General features: G+C 39.2%; 1 protein-coding gene and 1 non-coding gene across 4 annotated transcripts in view; one reads left to right on the top strand and one right to left on the bottom strand.

The window, feature by feature from the left end:
• The first annotated feature begins 2,709 nt into the window (after positions 1–2,709).
• The window catches only part of EFCAB2 (EF-hand calcium binding domain 2), a 114,467-nt gene continuing 90,722 nt past the window's right edge, over positions 2,710–26,454 (top strand). For 2 of the 3 annotated variants that reach the window (XM_005910635.2, XM_070385370.1), the window contains exon 1: positions 2,711–3,261. In XM_005910635.2, the coding sequence (XP_005910697.1) occupies positions 3,231–3,261 (31 nt within the window). In that variant the 5' untranslated portion in view covers positions 2,711–3,230. Of the gene's footprint in view, positions 3,262–26,454 lie in introns of all 3 variants that reach the window. The other variant, XM_070385371.1, reaches the window with a different exon arrangement.
• Positions 15,034–15,144, bottom strand: LOC138991322 (U6 spliceosomal RNA). Its single transcript, XR_011467344.1, has one exon. It is a non-coding gene; the product is annotated as a U6 spliceosomal RNA (small nuclear RNA).

The raw sequence follows: 26,454 nt of genomic DNA on the forward strand, positions 1-26,454 counted from the left end.
CACTCCAGTGTTCTTGCCTGGAGAATCCCAGGGACGGGGGAGCCTGGTGGGCTGCCGTCTATGGGGTCCCACAGAGTCAGACACAACTGAAGCGACTTAGCAGTAGCAGCAGTCAACTGAAAAGTACATATTAAGCTCCTAGTATGTGTCCCAAATTGGGATAGGTACTGTGGGGATACAAAAGATGTATATATTAGGATCCATCTTCAAATCTAATTGGGTGGAGGGGTTAATTAACATAAATAGTTTTTACTCATCCAAATTTAGAGTGTTAAGTATGCTGTAGGAGTTGAGAATTAGAGGTTAATGTGGCTTGAAATAATCTAAAAAATAAAATCTTTTCTTATCAATGTCATTGAGAAGACTAAATTCTGTCCTAATTTTAAAAATGCACATTATTTTTTCAAGTTTGATAGAGTTCACACATTTTATATTCTAAACAGCTTTATTTTCAGCTGTGCTAGGTCTTCGTTGTTGCATGTGGGTTTTCTCTAGTTGGAGTGAGCGGGAGCTACTCTCTAGTTGTGGAGCGTTGGCTCTACAGTTGTGGCATACGCGACTAGTTGCCCCATGTCAGGTGAAATCTTCCTGGACCAGGGATCGAACCCATGTCCCCTGCATTGGGAAGTGGATGCTCAACCACTGGACCACCAGGAAAGCCCTAGAAATGCACATTATTTTAGACATAAACATTGAAAAGTTGTTCTAGGCAATGGAGATAATATGGACAAATGAAACACTTCCCATCCTCAAGAGCTTACAGTTTGGTAGGGGGAAACAAGTAGGATCACTGTAAATCAACGTGAGGGTCTGTGTGTGTGTGTGTTAGTTGCTCAGTTGACTGAGTCTGACTTAGTCCGACTCTGCGACCTCACAGACTGTAGCCCACCAGGCTTCTCTGTCCATGGAATTCTCCAATTCCAGGAGAATTCTCCAGGCAATAATACTGGAGTGGATTGCCATTCCCTTCTCCAGAGGAACCTCCCAACCCAGGGATTGAACACTGGTCTCCTGCATTGCAGGCAGGTTCTTTACTGTTTGAGCTACAGAGAAGTCCTTGTGAGGGTCTACAGATAACACCTCAGAAGAAGGGGTTGACACCTCAGAAGAAGGGGTTGACACCTCAGAAGGAGATAGCCTCAGGGAGCACATGACCTTCAAGGAGGTCACTGACAACAAACATGTGTCTGTGGGAGGGTGAATGTTAGAGCTGAGAGAGGAGAGAAAGGCATTCCAGAAAAAGGAAACTGTAAGCAGCACAGGAAAAGGTATGGTGAGTAGTGAGTATGAAGACTAAAGCTGGGGTTTCCCACATTTATTTCAAAGGCCTTCATCACCTGTATGAAGAGGGTCTTGAAAAAACAAATAACTAGACCATAATGATCATGAAATTTAAATATACGTGAGTGCTAATCATTTGTTGCTGTTCAGTCATTAAGTCAGAACTAACTCTTGTGAATCTACTGAACTGTAGCCCACCAGGTTCCTCTGTCCAAGGGATTTTCCAGGCAAGAATACTGGAGTGGGTTACCATTTCCTTCTCCAGGGGATCTTCCCAACCCAGGGACTGAATCCACATCTCCTGCTTTGGCAGGTGGATTCTTTACCACTGAGCCACCAGGTAAGTCTGTGCTAATGATTACTCTACTTTTTGGCATTAAGAAATTATTGTTCATGATTATATTCATTTTATATAAATATCTATCTTCTGAGCCATTTTGTGAGGATTCAATTGTTTGTAGTCAAAGAGAATGCTGATTGGAGCACCACAGGAATATCTTCTACAGAAAAAATACTTATTTTAATAAAGAATATTAGTTTTCTTTAGGGTTTACTGAGGGATTATAGAACCAGAATAAAAAATATAAAAACGCAGCTAATCAAACCATTAAATACCTTATATTTTGAAGGCCTCTTAATATTTACAGTTAAGTTTATAAATGATTTTTACATAAAATTGTCATTTAAATTAATATACACATGCATTAAAGGGGCTTTCCTCCTGGCTCAGACAGTAAAGGATCCGCCTTCAACGTGGGACCCAGGGTTGGATCCCTGGAGAAGGAAATGGCAACCCACTCCAGTATTCTTGGCTGGAAAATCTCATGGACAGAGGAGCCTGGCGGGTTATAGTCCATGGGGGTCGCAAACGGTCAAACGACTGAAGCGGCTTAGCACGCACATGGACTAAAAAACCATCTAAAACTAGTTTTAAAAACATATATATATTCGCTCGAACCACACCATTAGGCATATTATTCAAAAATCATTTTTAAAAGAAAATATTCTAGTGAACTTTTCCTTAAAATGAGACAAACATTTAACATATTACAGCTTCCAATTTTCAGAAAAGCGAGATGTAAAACTTTCCCTCGGTAATTTAGCTGGACATCTTGTCAAATTTCACAAGTAGGAACATCTTCATGTACCTAACAGTGGGCACAATACAGGCACGTCTTTGTTGCTATGAGAACCTCTATTTTGTATGAGAAATCGCAGCCTTGACGACGCAATGTTTGCGCCGATTTTACAACATGTTTTTCTACAGCGGTTCAGCTCCACCAGTAACACTCTAATGGCTCTCTGGTTTCCTCCCCGCCAGCCCAGTTTTCCGTCCCAGCTCCAGCGCTCGCCCGCCTTGCAGTCCCGGTCTCTGGGAGCGGGCGGCGAGCACTGGACTGGTGAAAACGTGGGCCGGAGGTGGGGCAGATGGGAAGGGGAGGCGGCGGCACTGCGGGTTGCTTCTGTTACCCCTCCGGAGTCGAGCTCTCCACCAGCTCTCCAGCTGCGTTTTAAAATCTGCAGTAAAAAAAAAGGCGAGCAGCGCCACATGCTACAAACTGGAGGGAACGAGGAGAGCACTGTGTCCCCAAATGGGTCAGAAACATGGGAAAGGAGGGGTTCCGAACTTTATTATTAAATACTTCCTCTATGCCAGAAAAATCAGGGTTCAGGGCTTGGTACTGGGCAGAATAGGCTGAAGCCACCGACGCGGCTAAAGGGGTCGCGGGCACGGATCCGGGCTTCCGAGCGCCACAGAGTCCTAGCGGGAGCGGGGGGCGCGCGCGCTCGGAGCGTTCCTTCCCCCGACCCCCGACCCAGGGTCTCCTTCCCTCGGGATTCGGAGCCTCCCATCCTCCAGGGCCGACTCGCCGCGGAGCTGGAGGGGGTCAGGACGCCGTGACCTAGCTTAGCGACAGGCCTCTCCCCGGCGACGGCGCCGCAACAAGATGGCGGACGACAGAGACAGGGACAGCACAGGTAAGAGGCACCGCGAAGCGCAGCCCTCGCCGCCCACCGCGACCCCGGGCCGCACCGGGGAGCTCGGGGCAGAGTGGGACCCCTTACCTCTGGAGCCCCACCCTCAGGGAGAAGGCTGACACGGCCAGGCCCCGCCGCCCGCCCTGCAGCGGAGGCCCCCTCCCCCGTTCCTGCCTCCCTCGCCCCGCCTCCTGGGCCCTCATCCCGCCCCGCCGCCATCGTCCCGCCTTCGGAGCCCCGAGCCTCGCTTCCAGCGCGGGCTGCGGTCGAGGCGCCGGCCTGGAGCCCCATAATGGCGTCCTAGTTCACGGTCTCGAGGACACCGCCTCCAAGCCCTAGCTTGGGCTCTCGTTGCCGCAGGGGCCACGCCGGCAGCTGCTCGGGCTCTAGGCCCCCGCGGCGGCCTGGGTGAGGACGGATCAGGCTGCGGGCGTCTGCCGTGCTCCTACCCGGCTGCGCTGAAACTCCGCAAACGGCTGGCGTTTGCGGCCACCATTTTGCCTTCGTAGCGGGGACGTGGGAGGACGGCTTCGAGGTCACCGCGACTGCGTCCGCGCCTCCAGGAGCCGAAGTGCGCGCGCCACCCGCCTGGTGTCTTGTTTTAAGCGAAAAACAAGACAAAACACAAAAAACTTTAATAAAGATGAAAGAGCAAACTCCAGAGGGAACGCGTAGAGCTCGGTGCGCAGGCCTGTTCTCTGCGGCGGCACCAGACGGCCCAGCGCGATCGCGGTGGCAGAGGCGGGACTGGGCCTCCGGTCGCTGGGTGGGAGGCATTGATATGTCTTCATCATTAGGGAAAAGAAAACCCGCTTATCCATGTTTATTTGTAAGACTGTTAACGTTGTTTTAATTCAGCAGTTTGATTAAAAGGTTGATGCTTTTTTTTTTAACCATCCTCCGTTAGTTACTCAAAAATAAGTCTGTTTCAGTAATTGATGAACTCGTCGCTAAAATGTCAAGCCATTGAAACGGTAGAGGTAAAATAATACCCCACCTTTGTTCTTTTTTTGAGTGCTTGAAACATATCAGCATATTCTCAGCATGGAACAAAGGTGTAATTAAGTGATATTTACAAGTGTAGAAGCCAGCGGTGAGGTAGTCAGTCACTTGTCATGGTGATCACAGAGAAACACATGGCGCTGTGCCAAACAGCGACGTAGTGATAGCAATAATACGATTTGGGTTTTTTTTATGATTACGTTAGTCTGGAAAGCCAGACATTTTATAGATGTTACCTTCCTAAGATGTCCTTATAATTTTATTGTGCTGTTTTAAAAGTATAAGATACGTCCTAAGAAAATTACTTTTTTAATATTAGTTTTAAAACTTTCCCCAGAGGGACTTCCCTGGTTGTCCAGCGGTTACATATACGCCTGCCAGTGCAGGGGACACAGGTTCCATCCCCCTCGGGGAAAGATTGCACATGCTAGGGAGCAGCTAAGCCCCCGCGCCACAGCTACTGAGCCGGGGCTCTCCAACAAAAAAAGCCTGGGCAATGAGAAGCTCCTGCGCCCCAATGAAAAGTAGCCCCCGCTGGCAGCAACTAGAGAAGACCCAGTGCAGCTAAAAAAAAACTTCCCCAGAAAGACTTACCTTTATTTATTAAAATTCTTATTTACAAAAAAAAAAAAAAAAGACTTTCAGGAGATAAGTTAATCATGGATTTTAAAAAAGATTTGATTAGGTCAGCCTGAGGAAAAGACACACTGGATTATGCTGCAAATACAGTTTGTTTTTCTTCATTAAAAAAATAGATTGAAAGGTTTTTTGATTTTTCAGTTTTTGAAGATACTTTCCTGTTTATAATAAACTGTATCGGAGAAGAAACAATTCTATCTATAGCCATAGAGGTAATGACTGTTAAAATCAGACTGGGTGTCATTCATTCAGTTGACATGTGTTTAATGCCTACCATATGGAAGGCATTCTGATTAGGTTACAACTTTGGAGGGTATTTTTTTCTCCCAAAGAAGGTGAGCTATATAAGGGAGATAAGACATTCACAAAAGGGAGAGAGCAGTCAGCTGGACTGGTATGAGCAGCCCATGTGCCAGCTGCTTGCCGGGTATGTTGTATCCCCTCCTGATGTGGGCAGCAGCCTGGTATCACTGGCAGCTTGTAAGAAAGGAAGGAACGCAGTCCTTGCCCCTGACTTACTGAATTAGACTCAGCATTTACGCATTCCTGCTCGTTCCACATGCACATTAAAGTTTGAGAAGCACTGTTACATGGTACATCTCAGTTACTCTTTACAACGGTCCTATGAGTTAATTATAATTGCAGCTTGAAGGGCATGATGAAATAGAAGTATGTTGTCTCGAGAATGAAATAAAGGTATGTTGTCATAAGGATAAACTAGAGACTCATTTGCTGATAACCATCTTTGAATACACATATTTCACTCATATATTTGATTCTCTGCTCTGAAGTTTCAGAAATTACGCCTGACTAATTAATCCGAATAGGCTAGACTTTGAGGATTCACTCAAGCTAACTAAACTCATAAAGAGTGATGTACAAACCTGAATAAAGATTTATTAATTTAAATTGGGGTATGTTGATACATCGGTCAGGAAGCTGACCTCTGCAATGTCATATACTGTTTTATGTGTATTAAGCTTTTGTAGAGGGTAGATTTATATTTCTAAAGTTGCTTGATGAACATGGAATCAAGCAAAAGAAAAGGATAGTTTTGAAGGCTATATCCATTACCTTATAAGCTCAAAGAGGGTGGGGATCATTTCTTTATACTCAGTGTCTTGCAGAGTATATAGCACATGGTAGGAATTCAATAAATATTGTCACATTCAGATAATTTAAAAGTGTTTGTTTTAATCAAAGCGTTATTTACTGTTTCCCCAAAGATCTACACCTAAAAGCATATACAATTATTGTTAGAGACTTTTTCCCTCTTCCTTTCAAGTAAACTATATGCTTTTATTTCATCTGGCTCAACAAACATTTTTTTTGAGAGCCAAAAAAATTCATTGGCATGTCTTTTTTTTTATTACTTTTTTTTTTGGCATGTCTTTAAAAAAATAACAACACATATATATTTTAAGTTGTTCAGTTTTAATCTTGAATTTGTTTTAAGTTCTAAAGGATTAAGTTTCTGTGTAGTCATCATATCCAGCTCTTCTTCAACATTTAGGGATTAATCTTGATACAAATAGTGAGAATATTGGTAAATAGTAACTAAACCTATGATGGGCTCTGTTTATAAAAATTTTCTGTAAGATTATGTACATTGAAACCATGCTTAATTTGTAACATTTTTGCACTTTATACATAGTATAATTTATCTTTTTTCCTAGATTAAAAAATGTAACATATATTAGCTAAAGAATTTGAAATTCTAGAATCAAGTTGATTTTTTTTTTAATTACTTAATTTTATTTGTTTTACTAAAAGGAGAGTGCTTGGAATGGGATAGGAAAAATTATTTTTGAAGTTCTGTTATTTCTGTGTAAGTTTCCTCAGCCAGGGCATTATTTATTTATTTTTTTCTTTTCCTCTGTTTTGTTTAAAATGAGGAATCAATGTAGTTGTTGATTCTTTGGATCTTTTAATCTTATTTTAATGTTTCTATCTCTTAGAGACTTTTATATAGGACTGGAAGAATCTTCTAATTGTGATTAAAATCATGTCTAGGAAACAGACTGTTTAGGAATAACATTCTAATTTTTGGCAGGCCATTGAGCTTTGGAAGGCATGTCAGTTTTGTTTTGTTTTGTTTTGTTTTAAATAAGACTCAGGTACTCAAAGTTCTTTCTAGGATTTATTATTTTTGTTTGTATTAAAGCATTCTTTTTACTTTGCATGCTTTGATAATATTGCTTAGTAAAGTACTTCCAATTGAGGAATCCACTCCTAGACGGAAGAAGTTTTATAATTTTGTTTTGTGTTTGTTTCCCTGTATTGTGCCATTCCTCTCGAAACCCAGCATTTGGAAATCTAAAGTAAAAAACTGAGATTACAGGTTAATACTACTTTTTGAAAAGTGAACTGTTGATAGTACAGAGTGTAGTACAAGATAGTAGAAAACGTGAGCACCGAAGTAAGATCTGAATTTAAATCATAGTTTCCTCAAGCTGTATCTGATCTTAGCCAAGATACTAAATCTAGGGATCTTCAGGTTCCTCAAAGGTAAACTGGAAATAGTTATATTTCATAATCTGTTGTAATGTGGACAGTATCTCCACAATGCCTGGCATTAAAGGAATGCTGAATAAATCAGAAGAAAAGTGGTTAGTACATTTTAGGGAATTAGTGGCTGTTTAGTAGATTCCATATGTATCACATAAAATCTAAGTGTTCAGTTCAGATCAGTCGGTCAGTCGTGTTCAGTTCTTTGTGACCTCATGGACTGCACCATGCCAGGCTTCCCTGTCCCATCACCAACTCCCAGAGCCTACTCAAACTCATGTCCATCGAGTTGGTGATGCCATCCAACCATCTCATCCTCTGTCATCCTGTTCTCCCCCTGCCCTCAATCTTTGCCGGCATCAGGGTCTTTTCCAATGAGTCAGTTCTTTGTAGCAGGTGGCCAAAGTATTGGAGTTTCAGCTTCTGCATCAGTCCTTCCAATGAATATTCAGGACTGATTTCCTTTAGTATTGACTGATTTGATTTCCTTTCAGTCCAAGGGACTCTAAAGAGTCTTCTCCAACACCACAGTTCAAAAGCATCAATTCTTTGGTGCTCAGCTTTCTTTATAGTCCAGCTCTCACATCTATTCATGACTACTGGAAAAACTGTAGCTTTGAGTAGATGGATTTGTTGGCAAAGTAATGTCTCTGCTTTTTAATATGCTATCTAGGTTAGTCATAGCCTTTCTTCCGAAGAGCAAGTATCTTTTAATTTCATGGCTGTAGTCACCATCTGCAGTGATTTTGGAGCCCCCAAAAATAATAAAGACTGTCACTGTTTCCATTGTTTCCCCATCTATTTGCCATGAAGTGATGGGACCAGATGCCATGATCTTAGTTTTTTGAATGTTGAGTTTGAAGCCAGCTTTTTCACTTTCCTCTTTCACTTTCATCAGGAGGCTGTTTAGTTCTTCACTTTCTGCCACAAGGGTGGTGTCATCTGTATATCTGAGGTTATTGATATTTATCCCAGCAATCTTGATTCCAGCTTGTGCTTCATCCAGCCTGGCATTTTGTATGATCGTACTCTGCATATAAGTTAAATAAGCATGGTGATAATATACAGCCTTGACGTACTCCTTTTCCTATTTGGAACCAGTCTGTTGTTCCATGTCCAGTTCTAACTGTTGCTTCCTGACCTGAATACAGATTTCTCAAGAGGTAGGTTAGGTGGTCTGGTATTCCCATCTCTTTCAGAATTTTCCACAGTTTATTGTGATCCACACAGTCAAAGGCTTTGGCATAGTCAATAAAGCAGAAATAGATGTTTTTCTGGGACTCTCTTGCCTTTTCAATGATCCAGTGGATGTTGGCAATTTGATCTCTGGTTCCTCTGCCTTTTCTAAATCCAGCTTGAACATCTGGAAGTTCACAGTTCACGTATTGCTGAAGCCTGGCTTGGAGAATTTTGAGCATTACTTTACTAGCATGTGAGATGAGTGCAATTGTGCAGTAGTTTGAGCATTCTTTGGCATTGCCTTTCTTAGGGATTGGAATGAAAACTGACCTTTTTCAGTCCTGTGGCCACTGCTGAGTTTTCCAAATTTGCTTGCATATTGAGTGCAGCACTTTCACAGCATCATCTTTTAAGATTTGAAATAGCTCAACTGGAATTCTGTCACCTCCACTAGCTTTGTTCATAGTGATGCTTCCTAAGGTCCACTTTCCAGGATGTCTGGCTCTAGGTGAGTGATCACACCATCGTGATTATCTGGGTCGTGAAGATGTTTTTTGTACAGTTCTGTGTATTCTTGCCACCTCTTCTTAATATCTTTTGCTTCTGTTAGGTCCATACCATTTCTGTCCTTTATCGAGCCCATCTTTGCATGAAATGTTCCCTTGGTATCTCTAATTTTCTTGAAGAGATCTCTAGTCTTTCCCATTCTGTTGTTTTCCTCTATTTCTTTGCACTGATCACTGAGGAAGGCTTTCTTATCTCTTCTTGCTATTCTTTGGGACTCTGCATTCAAATGGGTATATCTTTCCCTTTCTCCTTTGCTTTTGACTAGCCTTATCAAGTCTTTATATATTTTTTTCAGACCCACTCCCATAATATACATCTTAAGTTAACAAGATTGGAATGAACAATAGAAAGATTTTACCAGACCCACTCCTATAATATAATTTTAAGATGACAGGGTTAGTCAAAAGGTTCTTGTTAAGGAGAAACATGTCCTCAAGCAAGATGCATTGTTATATTGACTAAGACAAAGCAATGTAGAAAAGAATGTTTGTCCTTTTCTCCTTGAGAGCCCCATACCTCTTTCTCCTTCTCAAGGGCTCCGGACCCCTTTCTTCTCAGGAACCCTGGACTTCTTATCAACCTACCTAGGAACTGACTCTCTCAATAAGAGTTATATCACTTACTGTTAATTCCCTGGGATTTAGAACAGTTGTAGGATGTATTGTAGTCACTCTGTAAATACTTGCTGAAGGAATGAATGAGTGTAAAGAAATAACTTATTTTTAAAATGTAGCAATAAATTTGGAGCTTAAGACCTGGGCTTGAACTTGGACACTGCTTTTTTTTTTTTTTTTTTTGGTCCAGATTTCATTGGGCATGTCATTTAATTTCCTTAGACTTCAGTTTAAAGAGTTCTTGATCTCATCAGCACTTTGGAGTAGGCACTGGGCTAAATATTTTACATGAATTATATTATTTAATTCTTCGAACAAACCTATGTGAGAGAGACCTCTTTTATCCCCTTTCTACAAATGAATAACAGGGACTTGGATGGTAAAGCAGAATTCTAGTTTCAGCTCCAACACTAAGAGCTTGGAAGTCATCACTCCTGTTGCCGTAAACTGGAAGAAATACTTGGTAATTCTGGCAAATAGTTGAAGGCTATGTGGAAGCTGTGCTATTGAGAAACTTCTGGGAACCTACAGTCTTAGGAAATCCCTCATATTTTTTGGGGTTTTACTTCCAGGAACCCCACCAGGCTATCTGGTAAAGGGACAGGAAAGACTTCCTTATTGCTGTAGCAGGCAGAAGGGGAAAGTAACCGTTTTGAAATCTCCAGAACATTCTTCATAAAAAGATGTGCTTTCCAGGGGGAAAAGACATTACCAGAGCCTTGTCCTACCTATCTGTGTTTAGCCAGCCACAGTGCCCCATAGCCTTCTTATCTCATCTAAGAGGATGGGGAGAAGCTAAAAAACAGTTACAAGGGTCACATTCCAGAAACCCTGGTCTATTTATAAAAAACAAATTTAACCACGAGATTATAGATTGCTTTTCTTCACTCACACCTAATCACCACATAAACAGGACTCAGTGTAATACCAGTGTTTTACAACTGAAAAATGTAAATGCATGCTGTATCTAAGGCGGAATTCTGGCAGGAACCTGGCACTGGAGCTACAGGAAACAGGAAACGGTACACACACCCTCCTGTGTGCTCAGCGGCCTCAGGCATGTCGACTCTCTGTGACTGCAGGGACTGTAGCCCGCCAGGCTCCTCTGCCCCTGGGGATTCTCCCAAGGATACTGGAATGGCTTGCCATGCCCTCCTCCAGGGGATCTTTGCGACCCAGAGATGGACCTGTGTCTCTTATGTCTCCTCCACTGGCAGGTGGGTTCTTTACCACTAGTGCCATCTGGGAAGCTAATCCTCATACTAATGACCTTCTATCTCAGTTCTTACTACCTGATGCATCAGGTGTGTTTTTTAACAAGAAGTTACAAGGCATGCTAAAAGATAAGAGAAACAACCTGGAGAAAAAGGAAGTATCAGAACCAGACTCAGGTACATTGTACAAATTTTGGAATTATCAGATAAAGAATTTAATAACTATGACTAATATGTTAAGGGCTGCAATGGAAAAAGTAGACAACATGCAAGAACAGATGAGTATTTCAAGTGGAGAGATGAAAGCTCCAAGAAAGAAAAAGGAATATCAGAGACCAAATGTACTGTAATGGAAATGAAAGAATACCTTTGATGTGCCCATCAGTAGACTTAATGTGACTGGGGAAAGAATCATTGAGCTCGAAGATGATGCCACTGGACACTTCCCAAACTGAAATGCAGAGAGAGAAAATGAAAAACCAAAGAAAAACCAGAACATCCAAGTACTGGGACAATTTTAAAAGGTCTGAAATACACATAATTGGAATTACCAGAAGAAAAGGAATCAAAGAATGAAGCACAAGAAATATTTAAAATAATAACAGCCAAGAGGAGAGATGTCCCTGGCAGTCCAGTGATTAAAACTCCACACTCCCAATACGAGGGGGCCCAGATTCGAGCCCTGGTCAGGGAACTAGATCCCACATACTACAACTAAGACTTAGTGCGACTAAATAAATGTAAATATTAAAAAAAAAATAACGGCCAAGAATTTCCAAAACTAATGACAGACACCAAACTAGATCCAGGAAGCTAACTGAACACCATCAAGAGAAATATCAAGAAGGTATGCCTAGGTATATTATATTTCAAACTGTAGAAAACCAAAGTTAACAAGAAAATCCTGAAAGAAGTCAGAAAAAAAGTAAGAAGCCTTACCTAGGCTTCTTGTCAGAAACTATGTAAAGCAGGAGAGAGTGAATTGGAGTAGTGTTGATAGACAGGTAAAGCAGTATGACCAAGGCCAGCCACTTAGCTAACTGCTGAAACAAAGACTCACGTTCAAGTCTGTCTGACTCCAAAGCCAATGCTCTTAGCCTCTATACCCCACATAGAGAAGTCAAGGGGAATTTTATTATAAAAGGAAGGAAAACTTGGCCCATGATCTCCTTATCTGGAGCAGTAGTCCCAAACTTTAATGAACTTCAGCCTCACCTGGAGGGCTAGTTAAACCACAAATTGCTAAGCACCATTCCCAGAGTTTCTCAACCCATAAGTCTGGGGCTGGTGGGCTGAGAGTGGGCTCTTGAGAATCTGCATTTCTAACAAAGTTACCGGAGGATGAGGATGCTATTAAAAACCATTGATGTAGAATCTAGGGTAAAGTTTCAATGTATTTGCTTCTAGGTTTTTTTCTAGACAGATTTGTATTTTGTTTTACGGATTTGAGATTACATTGTATATAGTTTTATATCCAGCTTTTGTCCTTACTATTATAAGCATTTTGTCATGTCATTAGTATTTCTCAGCATTATTTTTAATAGCTGCATTTATTATATTTATGAATTATGTTTACCTAAGCTTTCCTTGACTATTGGATGTCTACATTGTTTCCAAATTTTCTGTGCTATAAATAATACTGCAGAATAATGCCACCACAGTAAATGGTCAATGAATGTCTTGTATCAAGAATCTTTTGATACAGCATAGATCCCCACCGTCTATCCCCTTTGGAAAAATGACTTCATTCCTTCTCCTCTTTGTTCGTTCATACTAGTTATTTATGAGTTACAGAAGATAATCTCATTTTTAAATTCTATGAGTACTTATTGTGATTTTTTTTACTAATTACATTATTTTCTTTTAAAAATGATTAATTAATCGAAGATACACAATCACCAGTCAGAGCTTATGATTAGAATAAGATACATATTTGCTTATTGTTTGTCTATCCTGCTACAGTGGAAACTTCAGGAAGTCAGAGACTTTATTTCACTTACTATTAATTCCCTGGGATTTAGGACAGTTATAGGATTTATTGTAATCAGTCTGTACATCTTTGTTGAAGGAATAAATGAACCAAGGGTAATGAGTAGAGTAGTTTAGTTTCATCTTGCATGGTCTTTTCATGGGTAAATGTGTTTTTTGTTAACCTTCTAAAAATATTGAAAATAGTTCAGAGCTACCCTCGTTACATTTGCAGAAGCACTCAGATTGGAAATTACATTTTAAATCCAACTTCATTGTTTAAAATGCTAGAATGGCACTTCTGCTTCAGCATGATGATAGAGTACACATGTTTATTTTTGCCCTTACTGAAATCCCACAGAATGACAGTAAAAGAATTAAAAAAAAAAAAGGCATAGACTTACAAAGATAAAGAGAATAGGAGAGGAGATAATAGGGGTTTATAAAAAGACATTACTAGAGGAGATAATAATTTATTAAATGGATGAATGAGTGGCCACTAACTTAGCAGAACCAAAGAAAATAAACATAAGCCTGTGGAGGAGGGAGCCAAAAAGAAACAAACCAAGGGGAGCTGTGAAATCCTGGTAATTTTTAGAATTGGAGGCAGCAGCCACCTCTGATGGCCTGTGTATGGAGTGAAACTAAATATGGAAGGTTTGGATGAAAGTCATAAGGCAGATGGTTGGATCTTTCATCCTTTGGAGTAACCAGGTGATAACTTCTGGAAATTTAAGTCAGAGAGATCTGGGATGCAGGGATGCCTGGTACAGTAGGGGGTGATGTGCCATTATTATCACCAACTTTGATATAGTAGCTGACGTTAACATTTGTATTCAGTTTAATAACATTTGTATCACATAGGTTAAATACTTCTGTTGTTGTTGTTGTTCAGTTGCTAAGTTTTGTCTGACTCTTTGCAGCTCCATGGACTGCAGCACACCAGGCTTCCCTGTCCTTCACTATCTCCCAGAATTTGCTCAGATTCATGTCCATTGAGTCGGTGTGCTATCTAACCTTCTCATCCTCTGCCGCCTGCATCTCCTTTTGCCTTCAATCTTTCCCAGCATCAGGGTCTTTTCCAATGAGTTGGCTCTTCTCGTCAGATGGCCAAAGTATTGTAGCTTCAGCATCAGCCCTTCCAATGAATATTCAGGGTTGATTTCCTTTAGGATTGCCTGATTTGATCTCTTTGCAGTTCACGGGACTCTCAAATACTTCTGAGTAGGACTCAAGATAATAAACCTGAAAAGTGGTAGTCTGTTTAATAGGATATCAAAGAGATAGAGATTTGAAATTCTGTTAAGATCTTCATTAGTTATAAGGAAAGGGAACTATGCAACTCTTTAATTGGTTAGTAGATTTGCACTGGTAACTACATTATAAAATAGTATAAGCACTAAAGGCTTCAAAAGAAGAGTGAAAGGAATTTTAGAGATTAAAGAACTTCAGGTGAAATCAGTAAGTGAAGTTTCATAGAAACTGTGCAATATAATGAAATGGGAGGGAAAGTGTTTCAAATGTGACCAGTTTCAGTGACTTTATCTGCATTATACTTCAACTGCCCACTTTCGTGGCCAAACTTGTATCTTATAACATCTAGGATTGTATGACCTCTGACATCTTCAATTCAGATATTTTTATTCTTGAACTGCCTTTTTATTCACTGATTATTTTTAAGAATAATTTTGAATAATTTTGTAAAATAATTTCAAATTTACGGAAAAATTGTAATAGTACAGAGAATTCCCACATTCCCTTTACCCAGATTAATTTCAATATTTTGTCACATTTTATCACTCTCATATATATAATATATACACACATATAACTTGTTGTATGTATCTGTTATATATGTATGTTCTTTACTTGAAACATTTAAGAGTAGTATGTTACAGTTGTACTGCATCTTCCTTAATACTTTTGTATGTATTTGCTAGGAACAAAGATTATCTCTTACGTAAAATCTCTATGAAGTTTAATTTAGATACACTTAAAAAATTGAAGTATGGTTGATTTATAGTATTGTGTTAGTTTCAGGTATACAGCAGTAGTTTATTTATTTATTTTATTTTATTTTTAAAAATATGGAACGCCTACTTCACGAATTTGCGTGTCATCCTTGCGCAGGGGCCTTGCTAACCTTCTCTGTATCGTTCCAATTTTAGTATATGTGCTGCCGAAACGAGCACTACAGCAGTAGTTTAGGTATATATATATTTCTTTTTTTTTTCAGATTATTTTCCATTGTAGGTTATTATAAGATATTGAATATAGTGCCTTGTACTATATACAGTAAATCCTCATTGCTTATCTATTTTATGTATAGTATTTTGTTCTGTTAATCCATACTCCTAGTTCATTCGTCCTCCCTACTCTTTCCTCTTTAGTAACCATTAGTTTGTTTTCTGTGTCTGTGAATCTGTTTCTGTTTTGTATATAGATTCATTTGTATTATTTTTCAGATTCTATATATAAATGATATCATATAATATTTGTCTTTTTCTGACTGACTTCAGTTAGTTTAATATTCTCTAGGCCCATCCATGTTGTTGCAAATAACATTCATTGTAATGACCGAGTAATACTCCATTGTGTGTGTGTGTGTAACTCTATTTTTAGTTTTTAAAGGAACTTACATACTGTTTGCAAAAGTGTCTGTACCAATTTACATTCCCATCAACAGTATAGGAGGTTCCCTTTCCTTCACACACTCCCTCCAGCGTTTATTATCTATAGACTTTTTTTGATGATAGCCATTCTAACCAGTATGAGGTGATACCTCATTCTTGTTTTGATTCACATTAATAATTAGTGATGTTGAGTGTCTTTTCTTGTGCCTGTTGGGCACCTGTATGTCTTTTTTGGAGAAATGTCTACTTAGGTCTTTGATTAGGTTGTTTGTTTTTTGACAGTTAATTGTATGGGGTGTTTATATTCTTGGCTATTACTCATCAATCACATCGTTTGCAAATATTTTTTCCCAGTTCATAGGTTATCTTTTCATTTTGTTGACAGTTTATTTTGCTGTGCAAAACATTTAATTTTGTTTAGGTTATATTTATTTTTGTTTTCTTTTGCCTTGGGAGACTAATCTAAGAAAATATTCCTACAATTTATATCTGAGAATGTTTTGCCTATGTTCTCTTCTAGGAGTCTCTTCATGGTGTCATGTCTTATATTTAGGTCTTTAAAACATTTTGAGCTCATTTTTGTATATGGTGTGAGGGAATGTCCTAATTTCATTAATTTACAAGTAGCAGCCCAGTATTCCCAACACCACTTACTGAAGAGATTATCTTTTCTCTGTTGTATTTGATTGCTGTCTTGTATATTAATTGACTATATAAATATGTGGGTTTATTTCTGGCCTCCCTATTCTGTTTCATTGATCCATATATCTTTTTTATGCCAACATTAGGCTGTTTTGATTACTGTAGCTTTGTAGTAGTCTCTGACAGAGAAGGCAATGGCACCCCACTTCAGTACTCTTGCCTGGAAAATCCCATGGATGGAGGAGCTTGGAAGGCTGCAGTCCTTGGGGTCACTGAGGGTTGGACACGACTGAGCGACTTCACTTTCACTTTTCACTTTCATGCATTGGAGAAGGAAATGGCAACCCACTCCAGTGTTCTTGCCTGGAGAATCCCAGGGACAGGGGAGCCTGGTGGGCTGCCATCTGTGGGGTTGCACAGAGTCAGACACGACTGAAGTGACTTAGCAGCAGCAGCAGCAGCAGCAGCAACAGCAGTAATCTCTGAAGTGTAGAAGGATTATGCCTCCAGCTTTGTTCTTTTTCATCAAGATTGCTTTGGCAATTCTGGGTCTTTTGTGGGTCCATGTAAATTTTAGTATTATTTGTTCTAGTTCTGTGAAAAATGTCATGGGTATTTTGATAGTGATTATATGAGATCTGTAGATTGCTTTGTGTGAGATAAGCCATTTTAACAATATTAGTTCTCCCAATCCAAGAGCATGGGAGATCTTTCCATTCTTTTAATAATTTTCAATTTCCTTTATCAATGTTTTATAATTTTCAGCATATAGGTCTTTCATCTCCTTGTTTAAGTCTATTTCTAGGTATTTCTTTTTGACATAATTTTAAGCAGGATTATATTTTTGCATTCTATTTCTGATATTTCATCGTTAGTATAAAGTAATGTGACAAATTTCTTTATATTAATCTTGTATCCTGCTACCTTACTGAATTCATTTATTGGTTCTAAGGGTTTTTGTGTGGAGAATTTAATGCCTTTGCAGAGAGTATCTTGTCATTTGCAAATAGTGACAGTTTTACCTCTTCCCTTCCAATTTGGATATGTTTTATTTTTTTGTCTGATTGCTGTGGCTAGGATTTCCAATACTATGTTCAATAGAAGTGATAAGAGTGGGCATCCTCCCTATTCATTTTTTCACTTCTTATATGACAGAGAAAATACAAGTCATAAAAATAGGAGCTTCCTCAATTTGTTCGTACGTACACGTGCATCTACTGAATTATTGCAAAAGCTTCTTAATTGTTTTACTTATTTTCATTTACCATGTTGAAAATCTGCTTATCTGGTGATGAATTCTCTGTCAAAACCTTTCATGTTTCCCATTGCCTTCAGTTCAGTTCAGTTGCCCAGCCGTGTCCGACTCTTTGTGGCCCCATGAATCACAGTACACCAGGCCTCCCTGCCCATCACCATTGCTTTAGTATGGTATTAATTCTCTAATAGAGCAGACTCTGATGTTTTATTTCTCCAGGTTCTGCTCTAATCACAAGTCTGGTAGGTGCCACCCTCCATGCCTTCTATATTGTACCATAATGAACAGTTTATGTGTTTTTTTCCCATAATGAAAGTTATAAGCCTCTGTATATATTGTTTTCTTATCCTGGGCTTCCTTGAATAAATGGTATTGTTTAGTGGTACAGAACATGAAATTGATAGTAACTCTTGATGGATTTGAATTCCAGCTCTACCTCGTAATAGCTGGATCTCAAAAGAGTTGGACATGACTTAGTGACTGAACAACAGCAAGAATTTTAGGCTAGGTACATAACTATTCTAACTTCTTTGCTTGTTAAATGAGGAGTAAAATCGAAGCTACCTCATACAGTGGTAAAGCACGTAGCGGAGAGTTTCACATGTAGTAGGAGTTCTATATATTATATCACTAATTACTTACTGTGTCAGGCACTGTGATGGACATTGGAGAATAGAACATATTTGGGTCTTACCGTCTTAAGAGATTATATACTGTAGAGAAGCGAACCATAATTCAGTGATATTTGGGTTAAGTTCAAAAAGTTCTAGAAGAGGGACCCCTGAGTTAATTTTTTCTTACTTCAGGGGCTTTGAGTGTGGCATTCCCTATTCTGAAAAACCTGCTGTTGTGTAGTTCCTAACTTATGTCCGACTTGTTTGCGACCCTATGGACTGTAGCCCGCCAGACTCCTCTATCCAGGGGATTTACTAGGCAGGAATACTGGAGTGGGTTGTCATTTCCTTCTGCAGGGGTTCTTCCTGACCCAGGGATAGAACCCATGTCTCCTGCATTGGCAGGCAGATTCTTTACCGTTGAGTCACCGAGGAAGCCCCCCCAAACCTACTAGTTTTCAGCTAAAAGGACTGAAGATTCAAAAGCCTGAATAAATAACGGAGCATGGCTTACTAGAAATATTGAATAAAGGTTAGTATAGCTGGTGTGAAGAAGTGAGGGTGGGTGAGACTGTAAGACTAGTGTGAAATGAGGTTTATAAAGTAGGCCGAGACCACACGTATTAGATGACCAGGTCAGGGGTACTGACCTCTATCCAAAAGCAAGAGGAAGTCACTGAAGCCTTTTACCTAGGGAGATAATACAATTCAGTTTATGTTTTTAAAAGGTCCAAGGTCCCTTGCCGACACTGTGACAGATTGGACCAGGGCAAGAGCAGGTGATGATGGTGTTATCTTGGACTAGGTGGTAGCAGAGGAAATAGGTAAGAAGGTTTTAGAGCCTAGAGATTCTAAATTTCTTTGTGACTGGATGTTGAGATTTGAAGAGGGTTAGGGATGAATTAATGCCTCTCCATTTCAATGTCTGACTATTTCGTCATCTCTACCTAAGTCTCACTCTAAAAAGATGGGGTGTCACTCTTGTGCTTCTATAACACTGTCTACATACTTTGCTGAGTTTTAGCACATCTGCTATTATAGTTTACTGTAGCTGATTTGTTATCCTTTTAAATTAAAATGTATTTGTGGTACATGATCAATAAATATTTGATAAATGAAAGCACGTAGTAACATAAAGCTAGATCATGAGCGAATACCGTACAGTATTTTAAGCCAGGTGTTTTGGTGATATATTGTTTTTGGATCAACCCATTTATAAAATAAGAATTCATTAAGAACTCCTCCTCCCCCCAAAACACCTTAATGGGTTCTTAACATTTTTTTTAAAACAGCGTATCTCTGGAATAGGTATTGGCATTATTTGGGTCAAATAGAACAATAACATAATTTATACTTCTAGTTAATTAATCTGGAATGTATTTCTTTACCTTCTTTGTTGTGTGTTTTAAACAGGTCTCATGATAAGGATTTCTCTTGGGGCTTATTATTTTCTCTTAATTTATGAAGGTGGGATTTTGAGTACCTAGTATTTAAATATATATACAGACATCTTAGCTTTAGAAAAAAACCCAGCTGTGATATTTAAAAACTTCTCTATTCTCCCTGGGTAGTGGGGCCAGTATTTGGTAGCTGGTGCTGAAACTGAAAACCTTTGATTACATCCTTGCCCTGGGATTGTGTCAGTGGCAACTGTCACTCAATGGGACAGAGGGAAAGGAAACAAAACAAAAACCTCTCTGTTTTCTTAGGCAGTTTGACATATATTTTGGTTAATATAGCTCCTTCTGTATTTTTTATCATTAATTTCCTCTTTTGAAATTAAATGTTAAGTAGTTTTGGTTTGGGGCTTCTCTAGTGACTCAGATGGTAAAGAATCCACCTGTAATGCTGGAGACCTGGGTTCAATCCCTGAGTTGGGAACATCCCCTGGAGGAGGGCATGGCAACCCTCTCCAGTATTCTTGCCTGGAGAATCCCCATGGACAGAGGAACCTGGTGGGTTATAGTCCATGGGGTCACAAAGAATCGGACACGAGTGAGCAACTAGCATAGCACAGTTTTGGTTTTGTCTTGGTATGGTTTGATTTTAACTTGGTATAATAGATAATTTTTAGCCCTAGTATTTCTATTGCTGAAAAACAAATATGTCAAATTGTTGGCTTTAGTAATGTGTAATATGGGAAGAAGGTAAAAGGAATTACTGTGCAGTAATATAACTTGCCTCTGAGATTTCACCAATTAAAAGGTATTTTATTATTGTATTGTATTAATTTCATTATATTTATTTTTATAAAAAGAAGTCTGCTGTATGCTTTTGTGACCTAGAAGGGTAGGAACAACTATGAATAATGTAAATAATATAAAATATATACATTTTATTTAGTATTTTTTTATTTTTTTTTTTAACATTAATTTATTTGGCTGCCCTGGATCTTAGTTGCAGCATGTGGGATCTAGTTCCCTAACTAGGGAATGAACCTGGACCTCCTGTATTGGGAACACGGAGTCTTAACCACTGGACCACTAGGGAAGTCCCTATTTAGTATTTTTAAAAGGATGATTTGCATATCTAACCCAATAATTAAAGTAATTACTAGTTCAAAAAATATTATTAGTGAAATACCAATAGATTCTAGTAAGGTTTACGACTTCATGAAAACCAGTGTAGGAAGCTCCGGCTTCCCTGGTGGCTCAGATGGTAAAGAAGCTGCCTGCAATGCAGGAGACCCAGATTTGATCCCTGGGTCAGGAAGATCCCCTGGAGAAGGGAATGGGTACCAACTACAGTTTCTTGCCTGGAGAATTCCATGGACAGCGGAGCCTGGTGGGCCATAGTCCACGGGGTCGCAGAGTCAGACATGACTGAGTGACTAACACACGCATGCAAACCAATGCTAATAATCCTGGGTGAAATTATTTAATAGAGTTTTTCCTTTTTTCTCTTTCATTACATTTCATGTAAATGAGTACAGTTGACTCTTGAACAGTGTGGGGTTAGGGGTGCCACCCACAGCATAGTTGCATATCTGCATATAATTTATATTGGTCCTCCTTATATGGGTGATTCTCCTTTGTCCATGGTCTGCATCTCAGATTCAATCAACTTCGGACCCTTGTAGTATGGTAGTATTTACAGTTGAAAAAAAAAATTGCATGTAGGTGGATCTGTGCAGTTCAAACTCCTGTTGTTTAAGGATCAGCTGTAACAGAAAACTTAATTTCTCTCAGTCAAATTTATATAACTTACTTTCTTGAGATACTAAGTAACTTTGCTCAAATTAGAAAAAAATAGTCTGATAATGGGTAACTTTTATTGAATATTACTGTAGTTCTGGTAGTAGCTTTCAAAACAACCTTGTGACATTAAGATAGTCTTGATACCTTTTTGCAGATGAGAGAAACTGAGTATTGAGCAGTTAAGTTACCTGTCCAAAAGGTTATGGAGCTAATAATTGATGGATCTGATCTTTAAACCCAGGTAGTCTGATACTGTGCTGCAACCTAGAAATGGTGGCAAAACTTTTTCAAAGTAAGAAGTTAGTAACTTTTTTATTTCTTAAAGCCATTCTTTATTCAGTTTTCCTTAATTTTTACCTAATGCCCTTTACTGTTCCAGGATCCCAACTCTGATACTACATTGCATTTAGCTGTCATGTCTCTTTACATTCCTCTTGGCTATGACAGTCTCAGACTCTCCTTATTTTTCATGATCACTTTGATAGCTTTGAAGATTAATGGTCAGCTTTTTGGTAGAATGTCCCTCTGTTGGGATCCTGGAATACATACTACCTAGAAGTGACGAGAATCGATGAAGCCTATGACTTACTGAATTTGCAGTCTAATGGGGGTTGGGGAAGGACAACTTGGGGACCCCCAACAAGTGATTATAGCATTATGGGAAAGAATAGGACACACTGAGGATACACTTTCTCCAGATCACTAGCCATTTCTTTGTTTCCAATTGAGTTTTCCTCCTAGCAACAAGAGTGATCTTTCTTGATAATAAATCTAGTCAGATACTCCCTACTTGATAAATCCTAGTTTGATACCTATTGCCCTTAGAATAAAATCCAAATTCCTTTAATGTGTATTACTGAAAAAGACCCTTAATAATATCAAGTCTCTCCCCACACTTTCTCTAGTTACATCCAATTATAAGGAAGTAAAGGAGAAAAAACTCGAACTTTTTCTCATGCTTTTTAGTTTCTTTTCTAAAACTGTTATACAATTTTATTATTTTGAATTATTTTTTAAGGAGGATAAAAAAATTGACCAAAGTTAACATACAGGATATGATTTTTAAAAGCACATTTAAGAATTAGTTTCTAATAAATACCCATAAGAATGCATGGAAAATGGAGGTTACACAATAACTGAAAAGTGTTCCTGTTTGTTGACACTCTTAAAAATACTTCTAGGATCCTTATTTTATAAAAATAAACCTTCCGTCAGTATACAGTATGTTTAAAAAATATACAAGATACTCTGACATATATTACAGTCATTCTGTTATAAAAATGTGGTTGTTCACGGAAATCAAAGGTGTAATCAAAAATCTTTCAACAAACAAAAGCCCAGGACCAGATGGTTTCACAGGTGAATTCTACCAAAAATTTAGAGAAGAGCTAAAACCTGTCCTACTCACTCTTCCAGAAAATTGCAGAGGAAGGTAATCTCCTGAATTCATTCTATGAGGCAAACATCACCCTAATACCAAAACTAGACAAAGATGCTACAAAAAAAAGAAAACTACAGGCCAGTATCACTGATGAACATAGATGCAAAAATCCTCAACAAAATTCTAGCAAACAGAATCCAACAACATATTAAAAAGATCATACATCATGACCAAGTGAGCTTTATCCTAGGGATGCAAGGATTCTTCAGTATTCACAGATCAATCAATGTGATACACCATATTAACAAATGGAAGATAAAAACCATATGATTATCTCCATAGATGCAGAGAAAGTCTTTGACTGACAAAATTCAACACCCATTTATGATAAAAACTCGCCAGAAAGCAGGCATGGAAGGAACATGCTATTGCTATTGCTAAGTCACTTCAGTCGTGTCGGACTCTGTGTGACCCCATAGATGGCAGCCCACCAGGCTTCCCCATCCTTGGGATTCTCCAGGCAAGAACACTGGAGTGGGTTGCCATTTCCTTCTCCAATGCATGAAAGTGAAAAGTGAAAGTGAAGTCACTCAGTCATGTTCAACCCTCAGTGACCCCATGGACTGCAGCCTTCCAAGCTCCTCCATCCATGGGATTTTCCAGGCAAGAGTACTGGAGTGGGGTGCCATTGCCTTCTCCGGAAGGAACATACTTCAGCATAATAAAAGCCATATATGACAAATCCACAGCAACATTATCCTCAATGGTGAAAAACTGAAAACATTTCCTCTAAAATCAGGAATGAGACAAGGGTGCCCATTCCCACCACTACTATTCAACATAGTTTTGGAAGTCCTAGCCACAGCAATCAGAGCAGAAAAAGAAATAAAAGGAATCCAGATTGGAAAAGAAGGAGTAAAACTCTCACTGCTTGCAGCTGACATGATCCGCTACATAGAAAACTCTAAAGACACCACCAGAAAATTACTAGAGCTAATCAATGAATAAAGTAAAGTTGCAGGATATAAAATCAATACACAAGTCCCTTGCATTCCTATATACTAACAGTGAGAAAACAGAAAGAGAAATTAAGGAAACAATCCCATTCACCATTGCAATGAAAAGAATAAAATACTTAGGAATAAATTTACCTAAAGAAACTAAAGACCTATATATAGGAAACTATAAAACACTGATAAATCAAAGATGACACAAATAGATGGAAAAATATGCCATGTTCATGGATTGGAAGAATGAGTATATTACCCAAAGCAATCTATAGACTCAGCACAATCCATATCAAACTACCAGTGGTATTTTTCACAGAGCTAGAGCAAATAATTTCACAATTTGTATGGAAACACCAAAAAAACCCTGAATAGGCAAAGCAATCTTGAGAAAGAATGGAACTGGAGGAATCAACCTGCCTTACTTCAGACTGTACTACAAAGCTACATACTGTCATCAGGACTGTATAGTGCTGGCACAAAGACAGAAATATAGATCAATGGAACAAAATAGAAAGCCCAGAGATAAATCCATACACCTGTGGACACCTTATCTTTGATAAAGGAGGCAAAAATATACAATGAAGAAAAGACAATCTATTTAATAAGTCATCCTGGGAAAACTGGTCAACCACCTGTAAAAAATGAAACTAGAATACTTTCTAATACCATACAAAAAATAAACTTAAAATGGATTAAAGATCTAAACATAGGTGAGAAACTATAAAACTCTTAGAGGAAAACATAAGAAGAACACTCTCTGACATAAATCATAGCAATATCCTCTATGACCCACTTCCCAGAATAATGGAATTAAAAACAAAAATAAACAAATGGGACCTCAGTTCAGTTCAGTTGCTCAGTCGTGTCCAACTCTTTGTGACCCCATGAATCGCAGCACGCCAGGCCTCCCTGTCCATCACCAACTCCTGGAGTTCACTCAGACTCACGTCCATCGAGTCAGTGATGCCATTCAGCCATCTCATCCTCTGTCGTCCCCTTCTCCTCCTGTCCCTAATCCCTCCCAGCATCAGAGTCTTTTCCAGTGAGTCAACTCTTCGCATGAGGTGGCCAAAGTACTGGAGTTTCAGCTTTAGCATCATTTCTTCCAAAGAAATCCCAGGGCTGATCTCCTTCAGAATGGACTGGTTGGATCTCCTTGCAGTCCAAGGGGCTCTCAAGAGTCTTCAACACCACAGTTCAAAAGCATCAATTCGTTAGTGCTCAGCTTTCCTCACAGTCCAACTCTCATATCCATACATGACCACAGGAAAAACCATAGCCTTGACTAGACGGACCTTTGTTGGCAAAGTAATGTCTCTGCTTTTCAATATGCTATCTAGGTTGGTCATAACTTTTCTTCCGAGGAGTAAGCGTCTTTTAATTTCACAGCTGCAGTCACCATCTGCAGTGATTTTGGAGCCCCCAAAAATAAAGTCTGACACTGTTTCCACTATTTCCCATGAAGTGATGGGACCAGATGCCATGATCTTTGTTTTCTGAATGTTGAGTTTTAAGCCAACTTTTTTACTCTCCTCTTTCACCTTCATCAAGAGGCTTTTGAGTTCCTCTTCACTTTCTGCCATAAGGGTGGTGTTATCTGCATATCTGAGGTTATTGATATTTCTCCTGGCAATCTTGATTCCAGCTTGTGCTTCTTCCAGCCCAGCATTTCTCATTATGTACTCTGCATATAAGTTAAATAAGCAGGGTGACAATATACAGCCTTGACGTACTCCTCTTCCTGTTTGGAACCAGTCTGTTGTTCCATGTCCAATTCTAACTGTTGCTTCCTGACCTGCATACAGATTTCTCAAGAGGCAGGTCAGGTGGTCTGGTATTCCCATCTCTTTCAGAATTTTCCACAGTTTATTGTGATTCACACAGTCAAAGGCTTTGGCATAGTCAATAAAGCAGAAATAGATGTTTTTCTGGAACTCTCTTGCTTTTACCATGATCCAGAGGATGTTGGCTATTTGGTCTCTGGTTCCTCTGCCTTTTCTAAAACCAGCTTGAACATCAGGAAGTTCACGGTTCACGTATTGCTGAAGCCTGGCTTGGAGAATTTTGAGCATTACTTTACTAGTGTGTGGGATGAGTGCAATTGTGTGGTAGTTTGAGCCTTCTTTGGCATTGCCTTTCTTTGGGATTGGAATGAAAACTGACATTTTCCAGTCCTGTGGCCACTGCTGAATTTTCCAAATTTGCTGGCATACTGAGTGCAGCACTTTCACGGCATCATCTTTCAGGATTTGAAATAGCTCAACTGGAATTCTGTCACCTCCACTAGCTTTGCTCCTAGTGATGCTTTCTAAGGCCCACTTGACTTCACATTCCAAGGTGTCTGGCTCTAGGTGAGTCATCACACCATCGTGATTATCTTGGTTGTGAAGATCTTTTTTGTACATTTCTTCTGTGTATTCTTGCCATCTCTTCTTAATATCTTCTGCTTCTGTTAGGTCCATACCATTTCTGTCCTTTTATCGAGCCCATCTTTGCATGAAATGTTCCCTTGGTATCTCTAATTTTCTTGAAGAGATCTCTAGTCTTTCCCATTCTGTTGTTTTCTTCTATTTCTTTGCCTTGATTGCTGAGGAAGGCTTTCTTATCTCTTCTTGCTATTCTTTAGAACTCTGCATTCAGATGCTTATATCTTTCCTTTTCTCCTTTGCTTCCTGACCTGCATATAGGTTTCTCAAGAGGCAGGTCAGGTGGTCTGGTATTCCCATCTCTTTCAGAATTTTCCACAGTTTATTGTGATCCACACAGTCAA

This window comes from Bos mutus, chromosome 16 (genome assembly GCF_027580195.1).
Source record: "Bos mutus isolate GX-2022 chromosome 16, NWIPB_WYAK_1.1, whole genome shotgun sequence".
Taxonomy (NCBI): Eukaryota; Metazoa; Chordata; class Mammalia; order Artiodactyla; family Bovidae; genus Bos; species Bos mutus.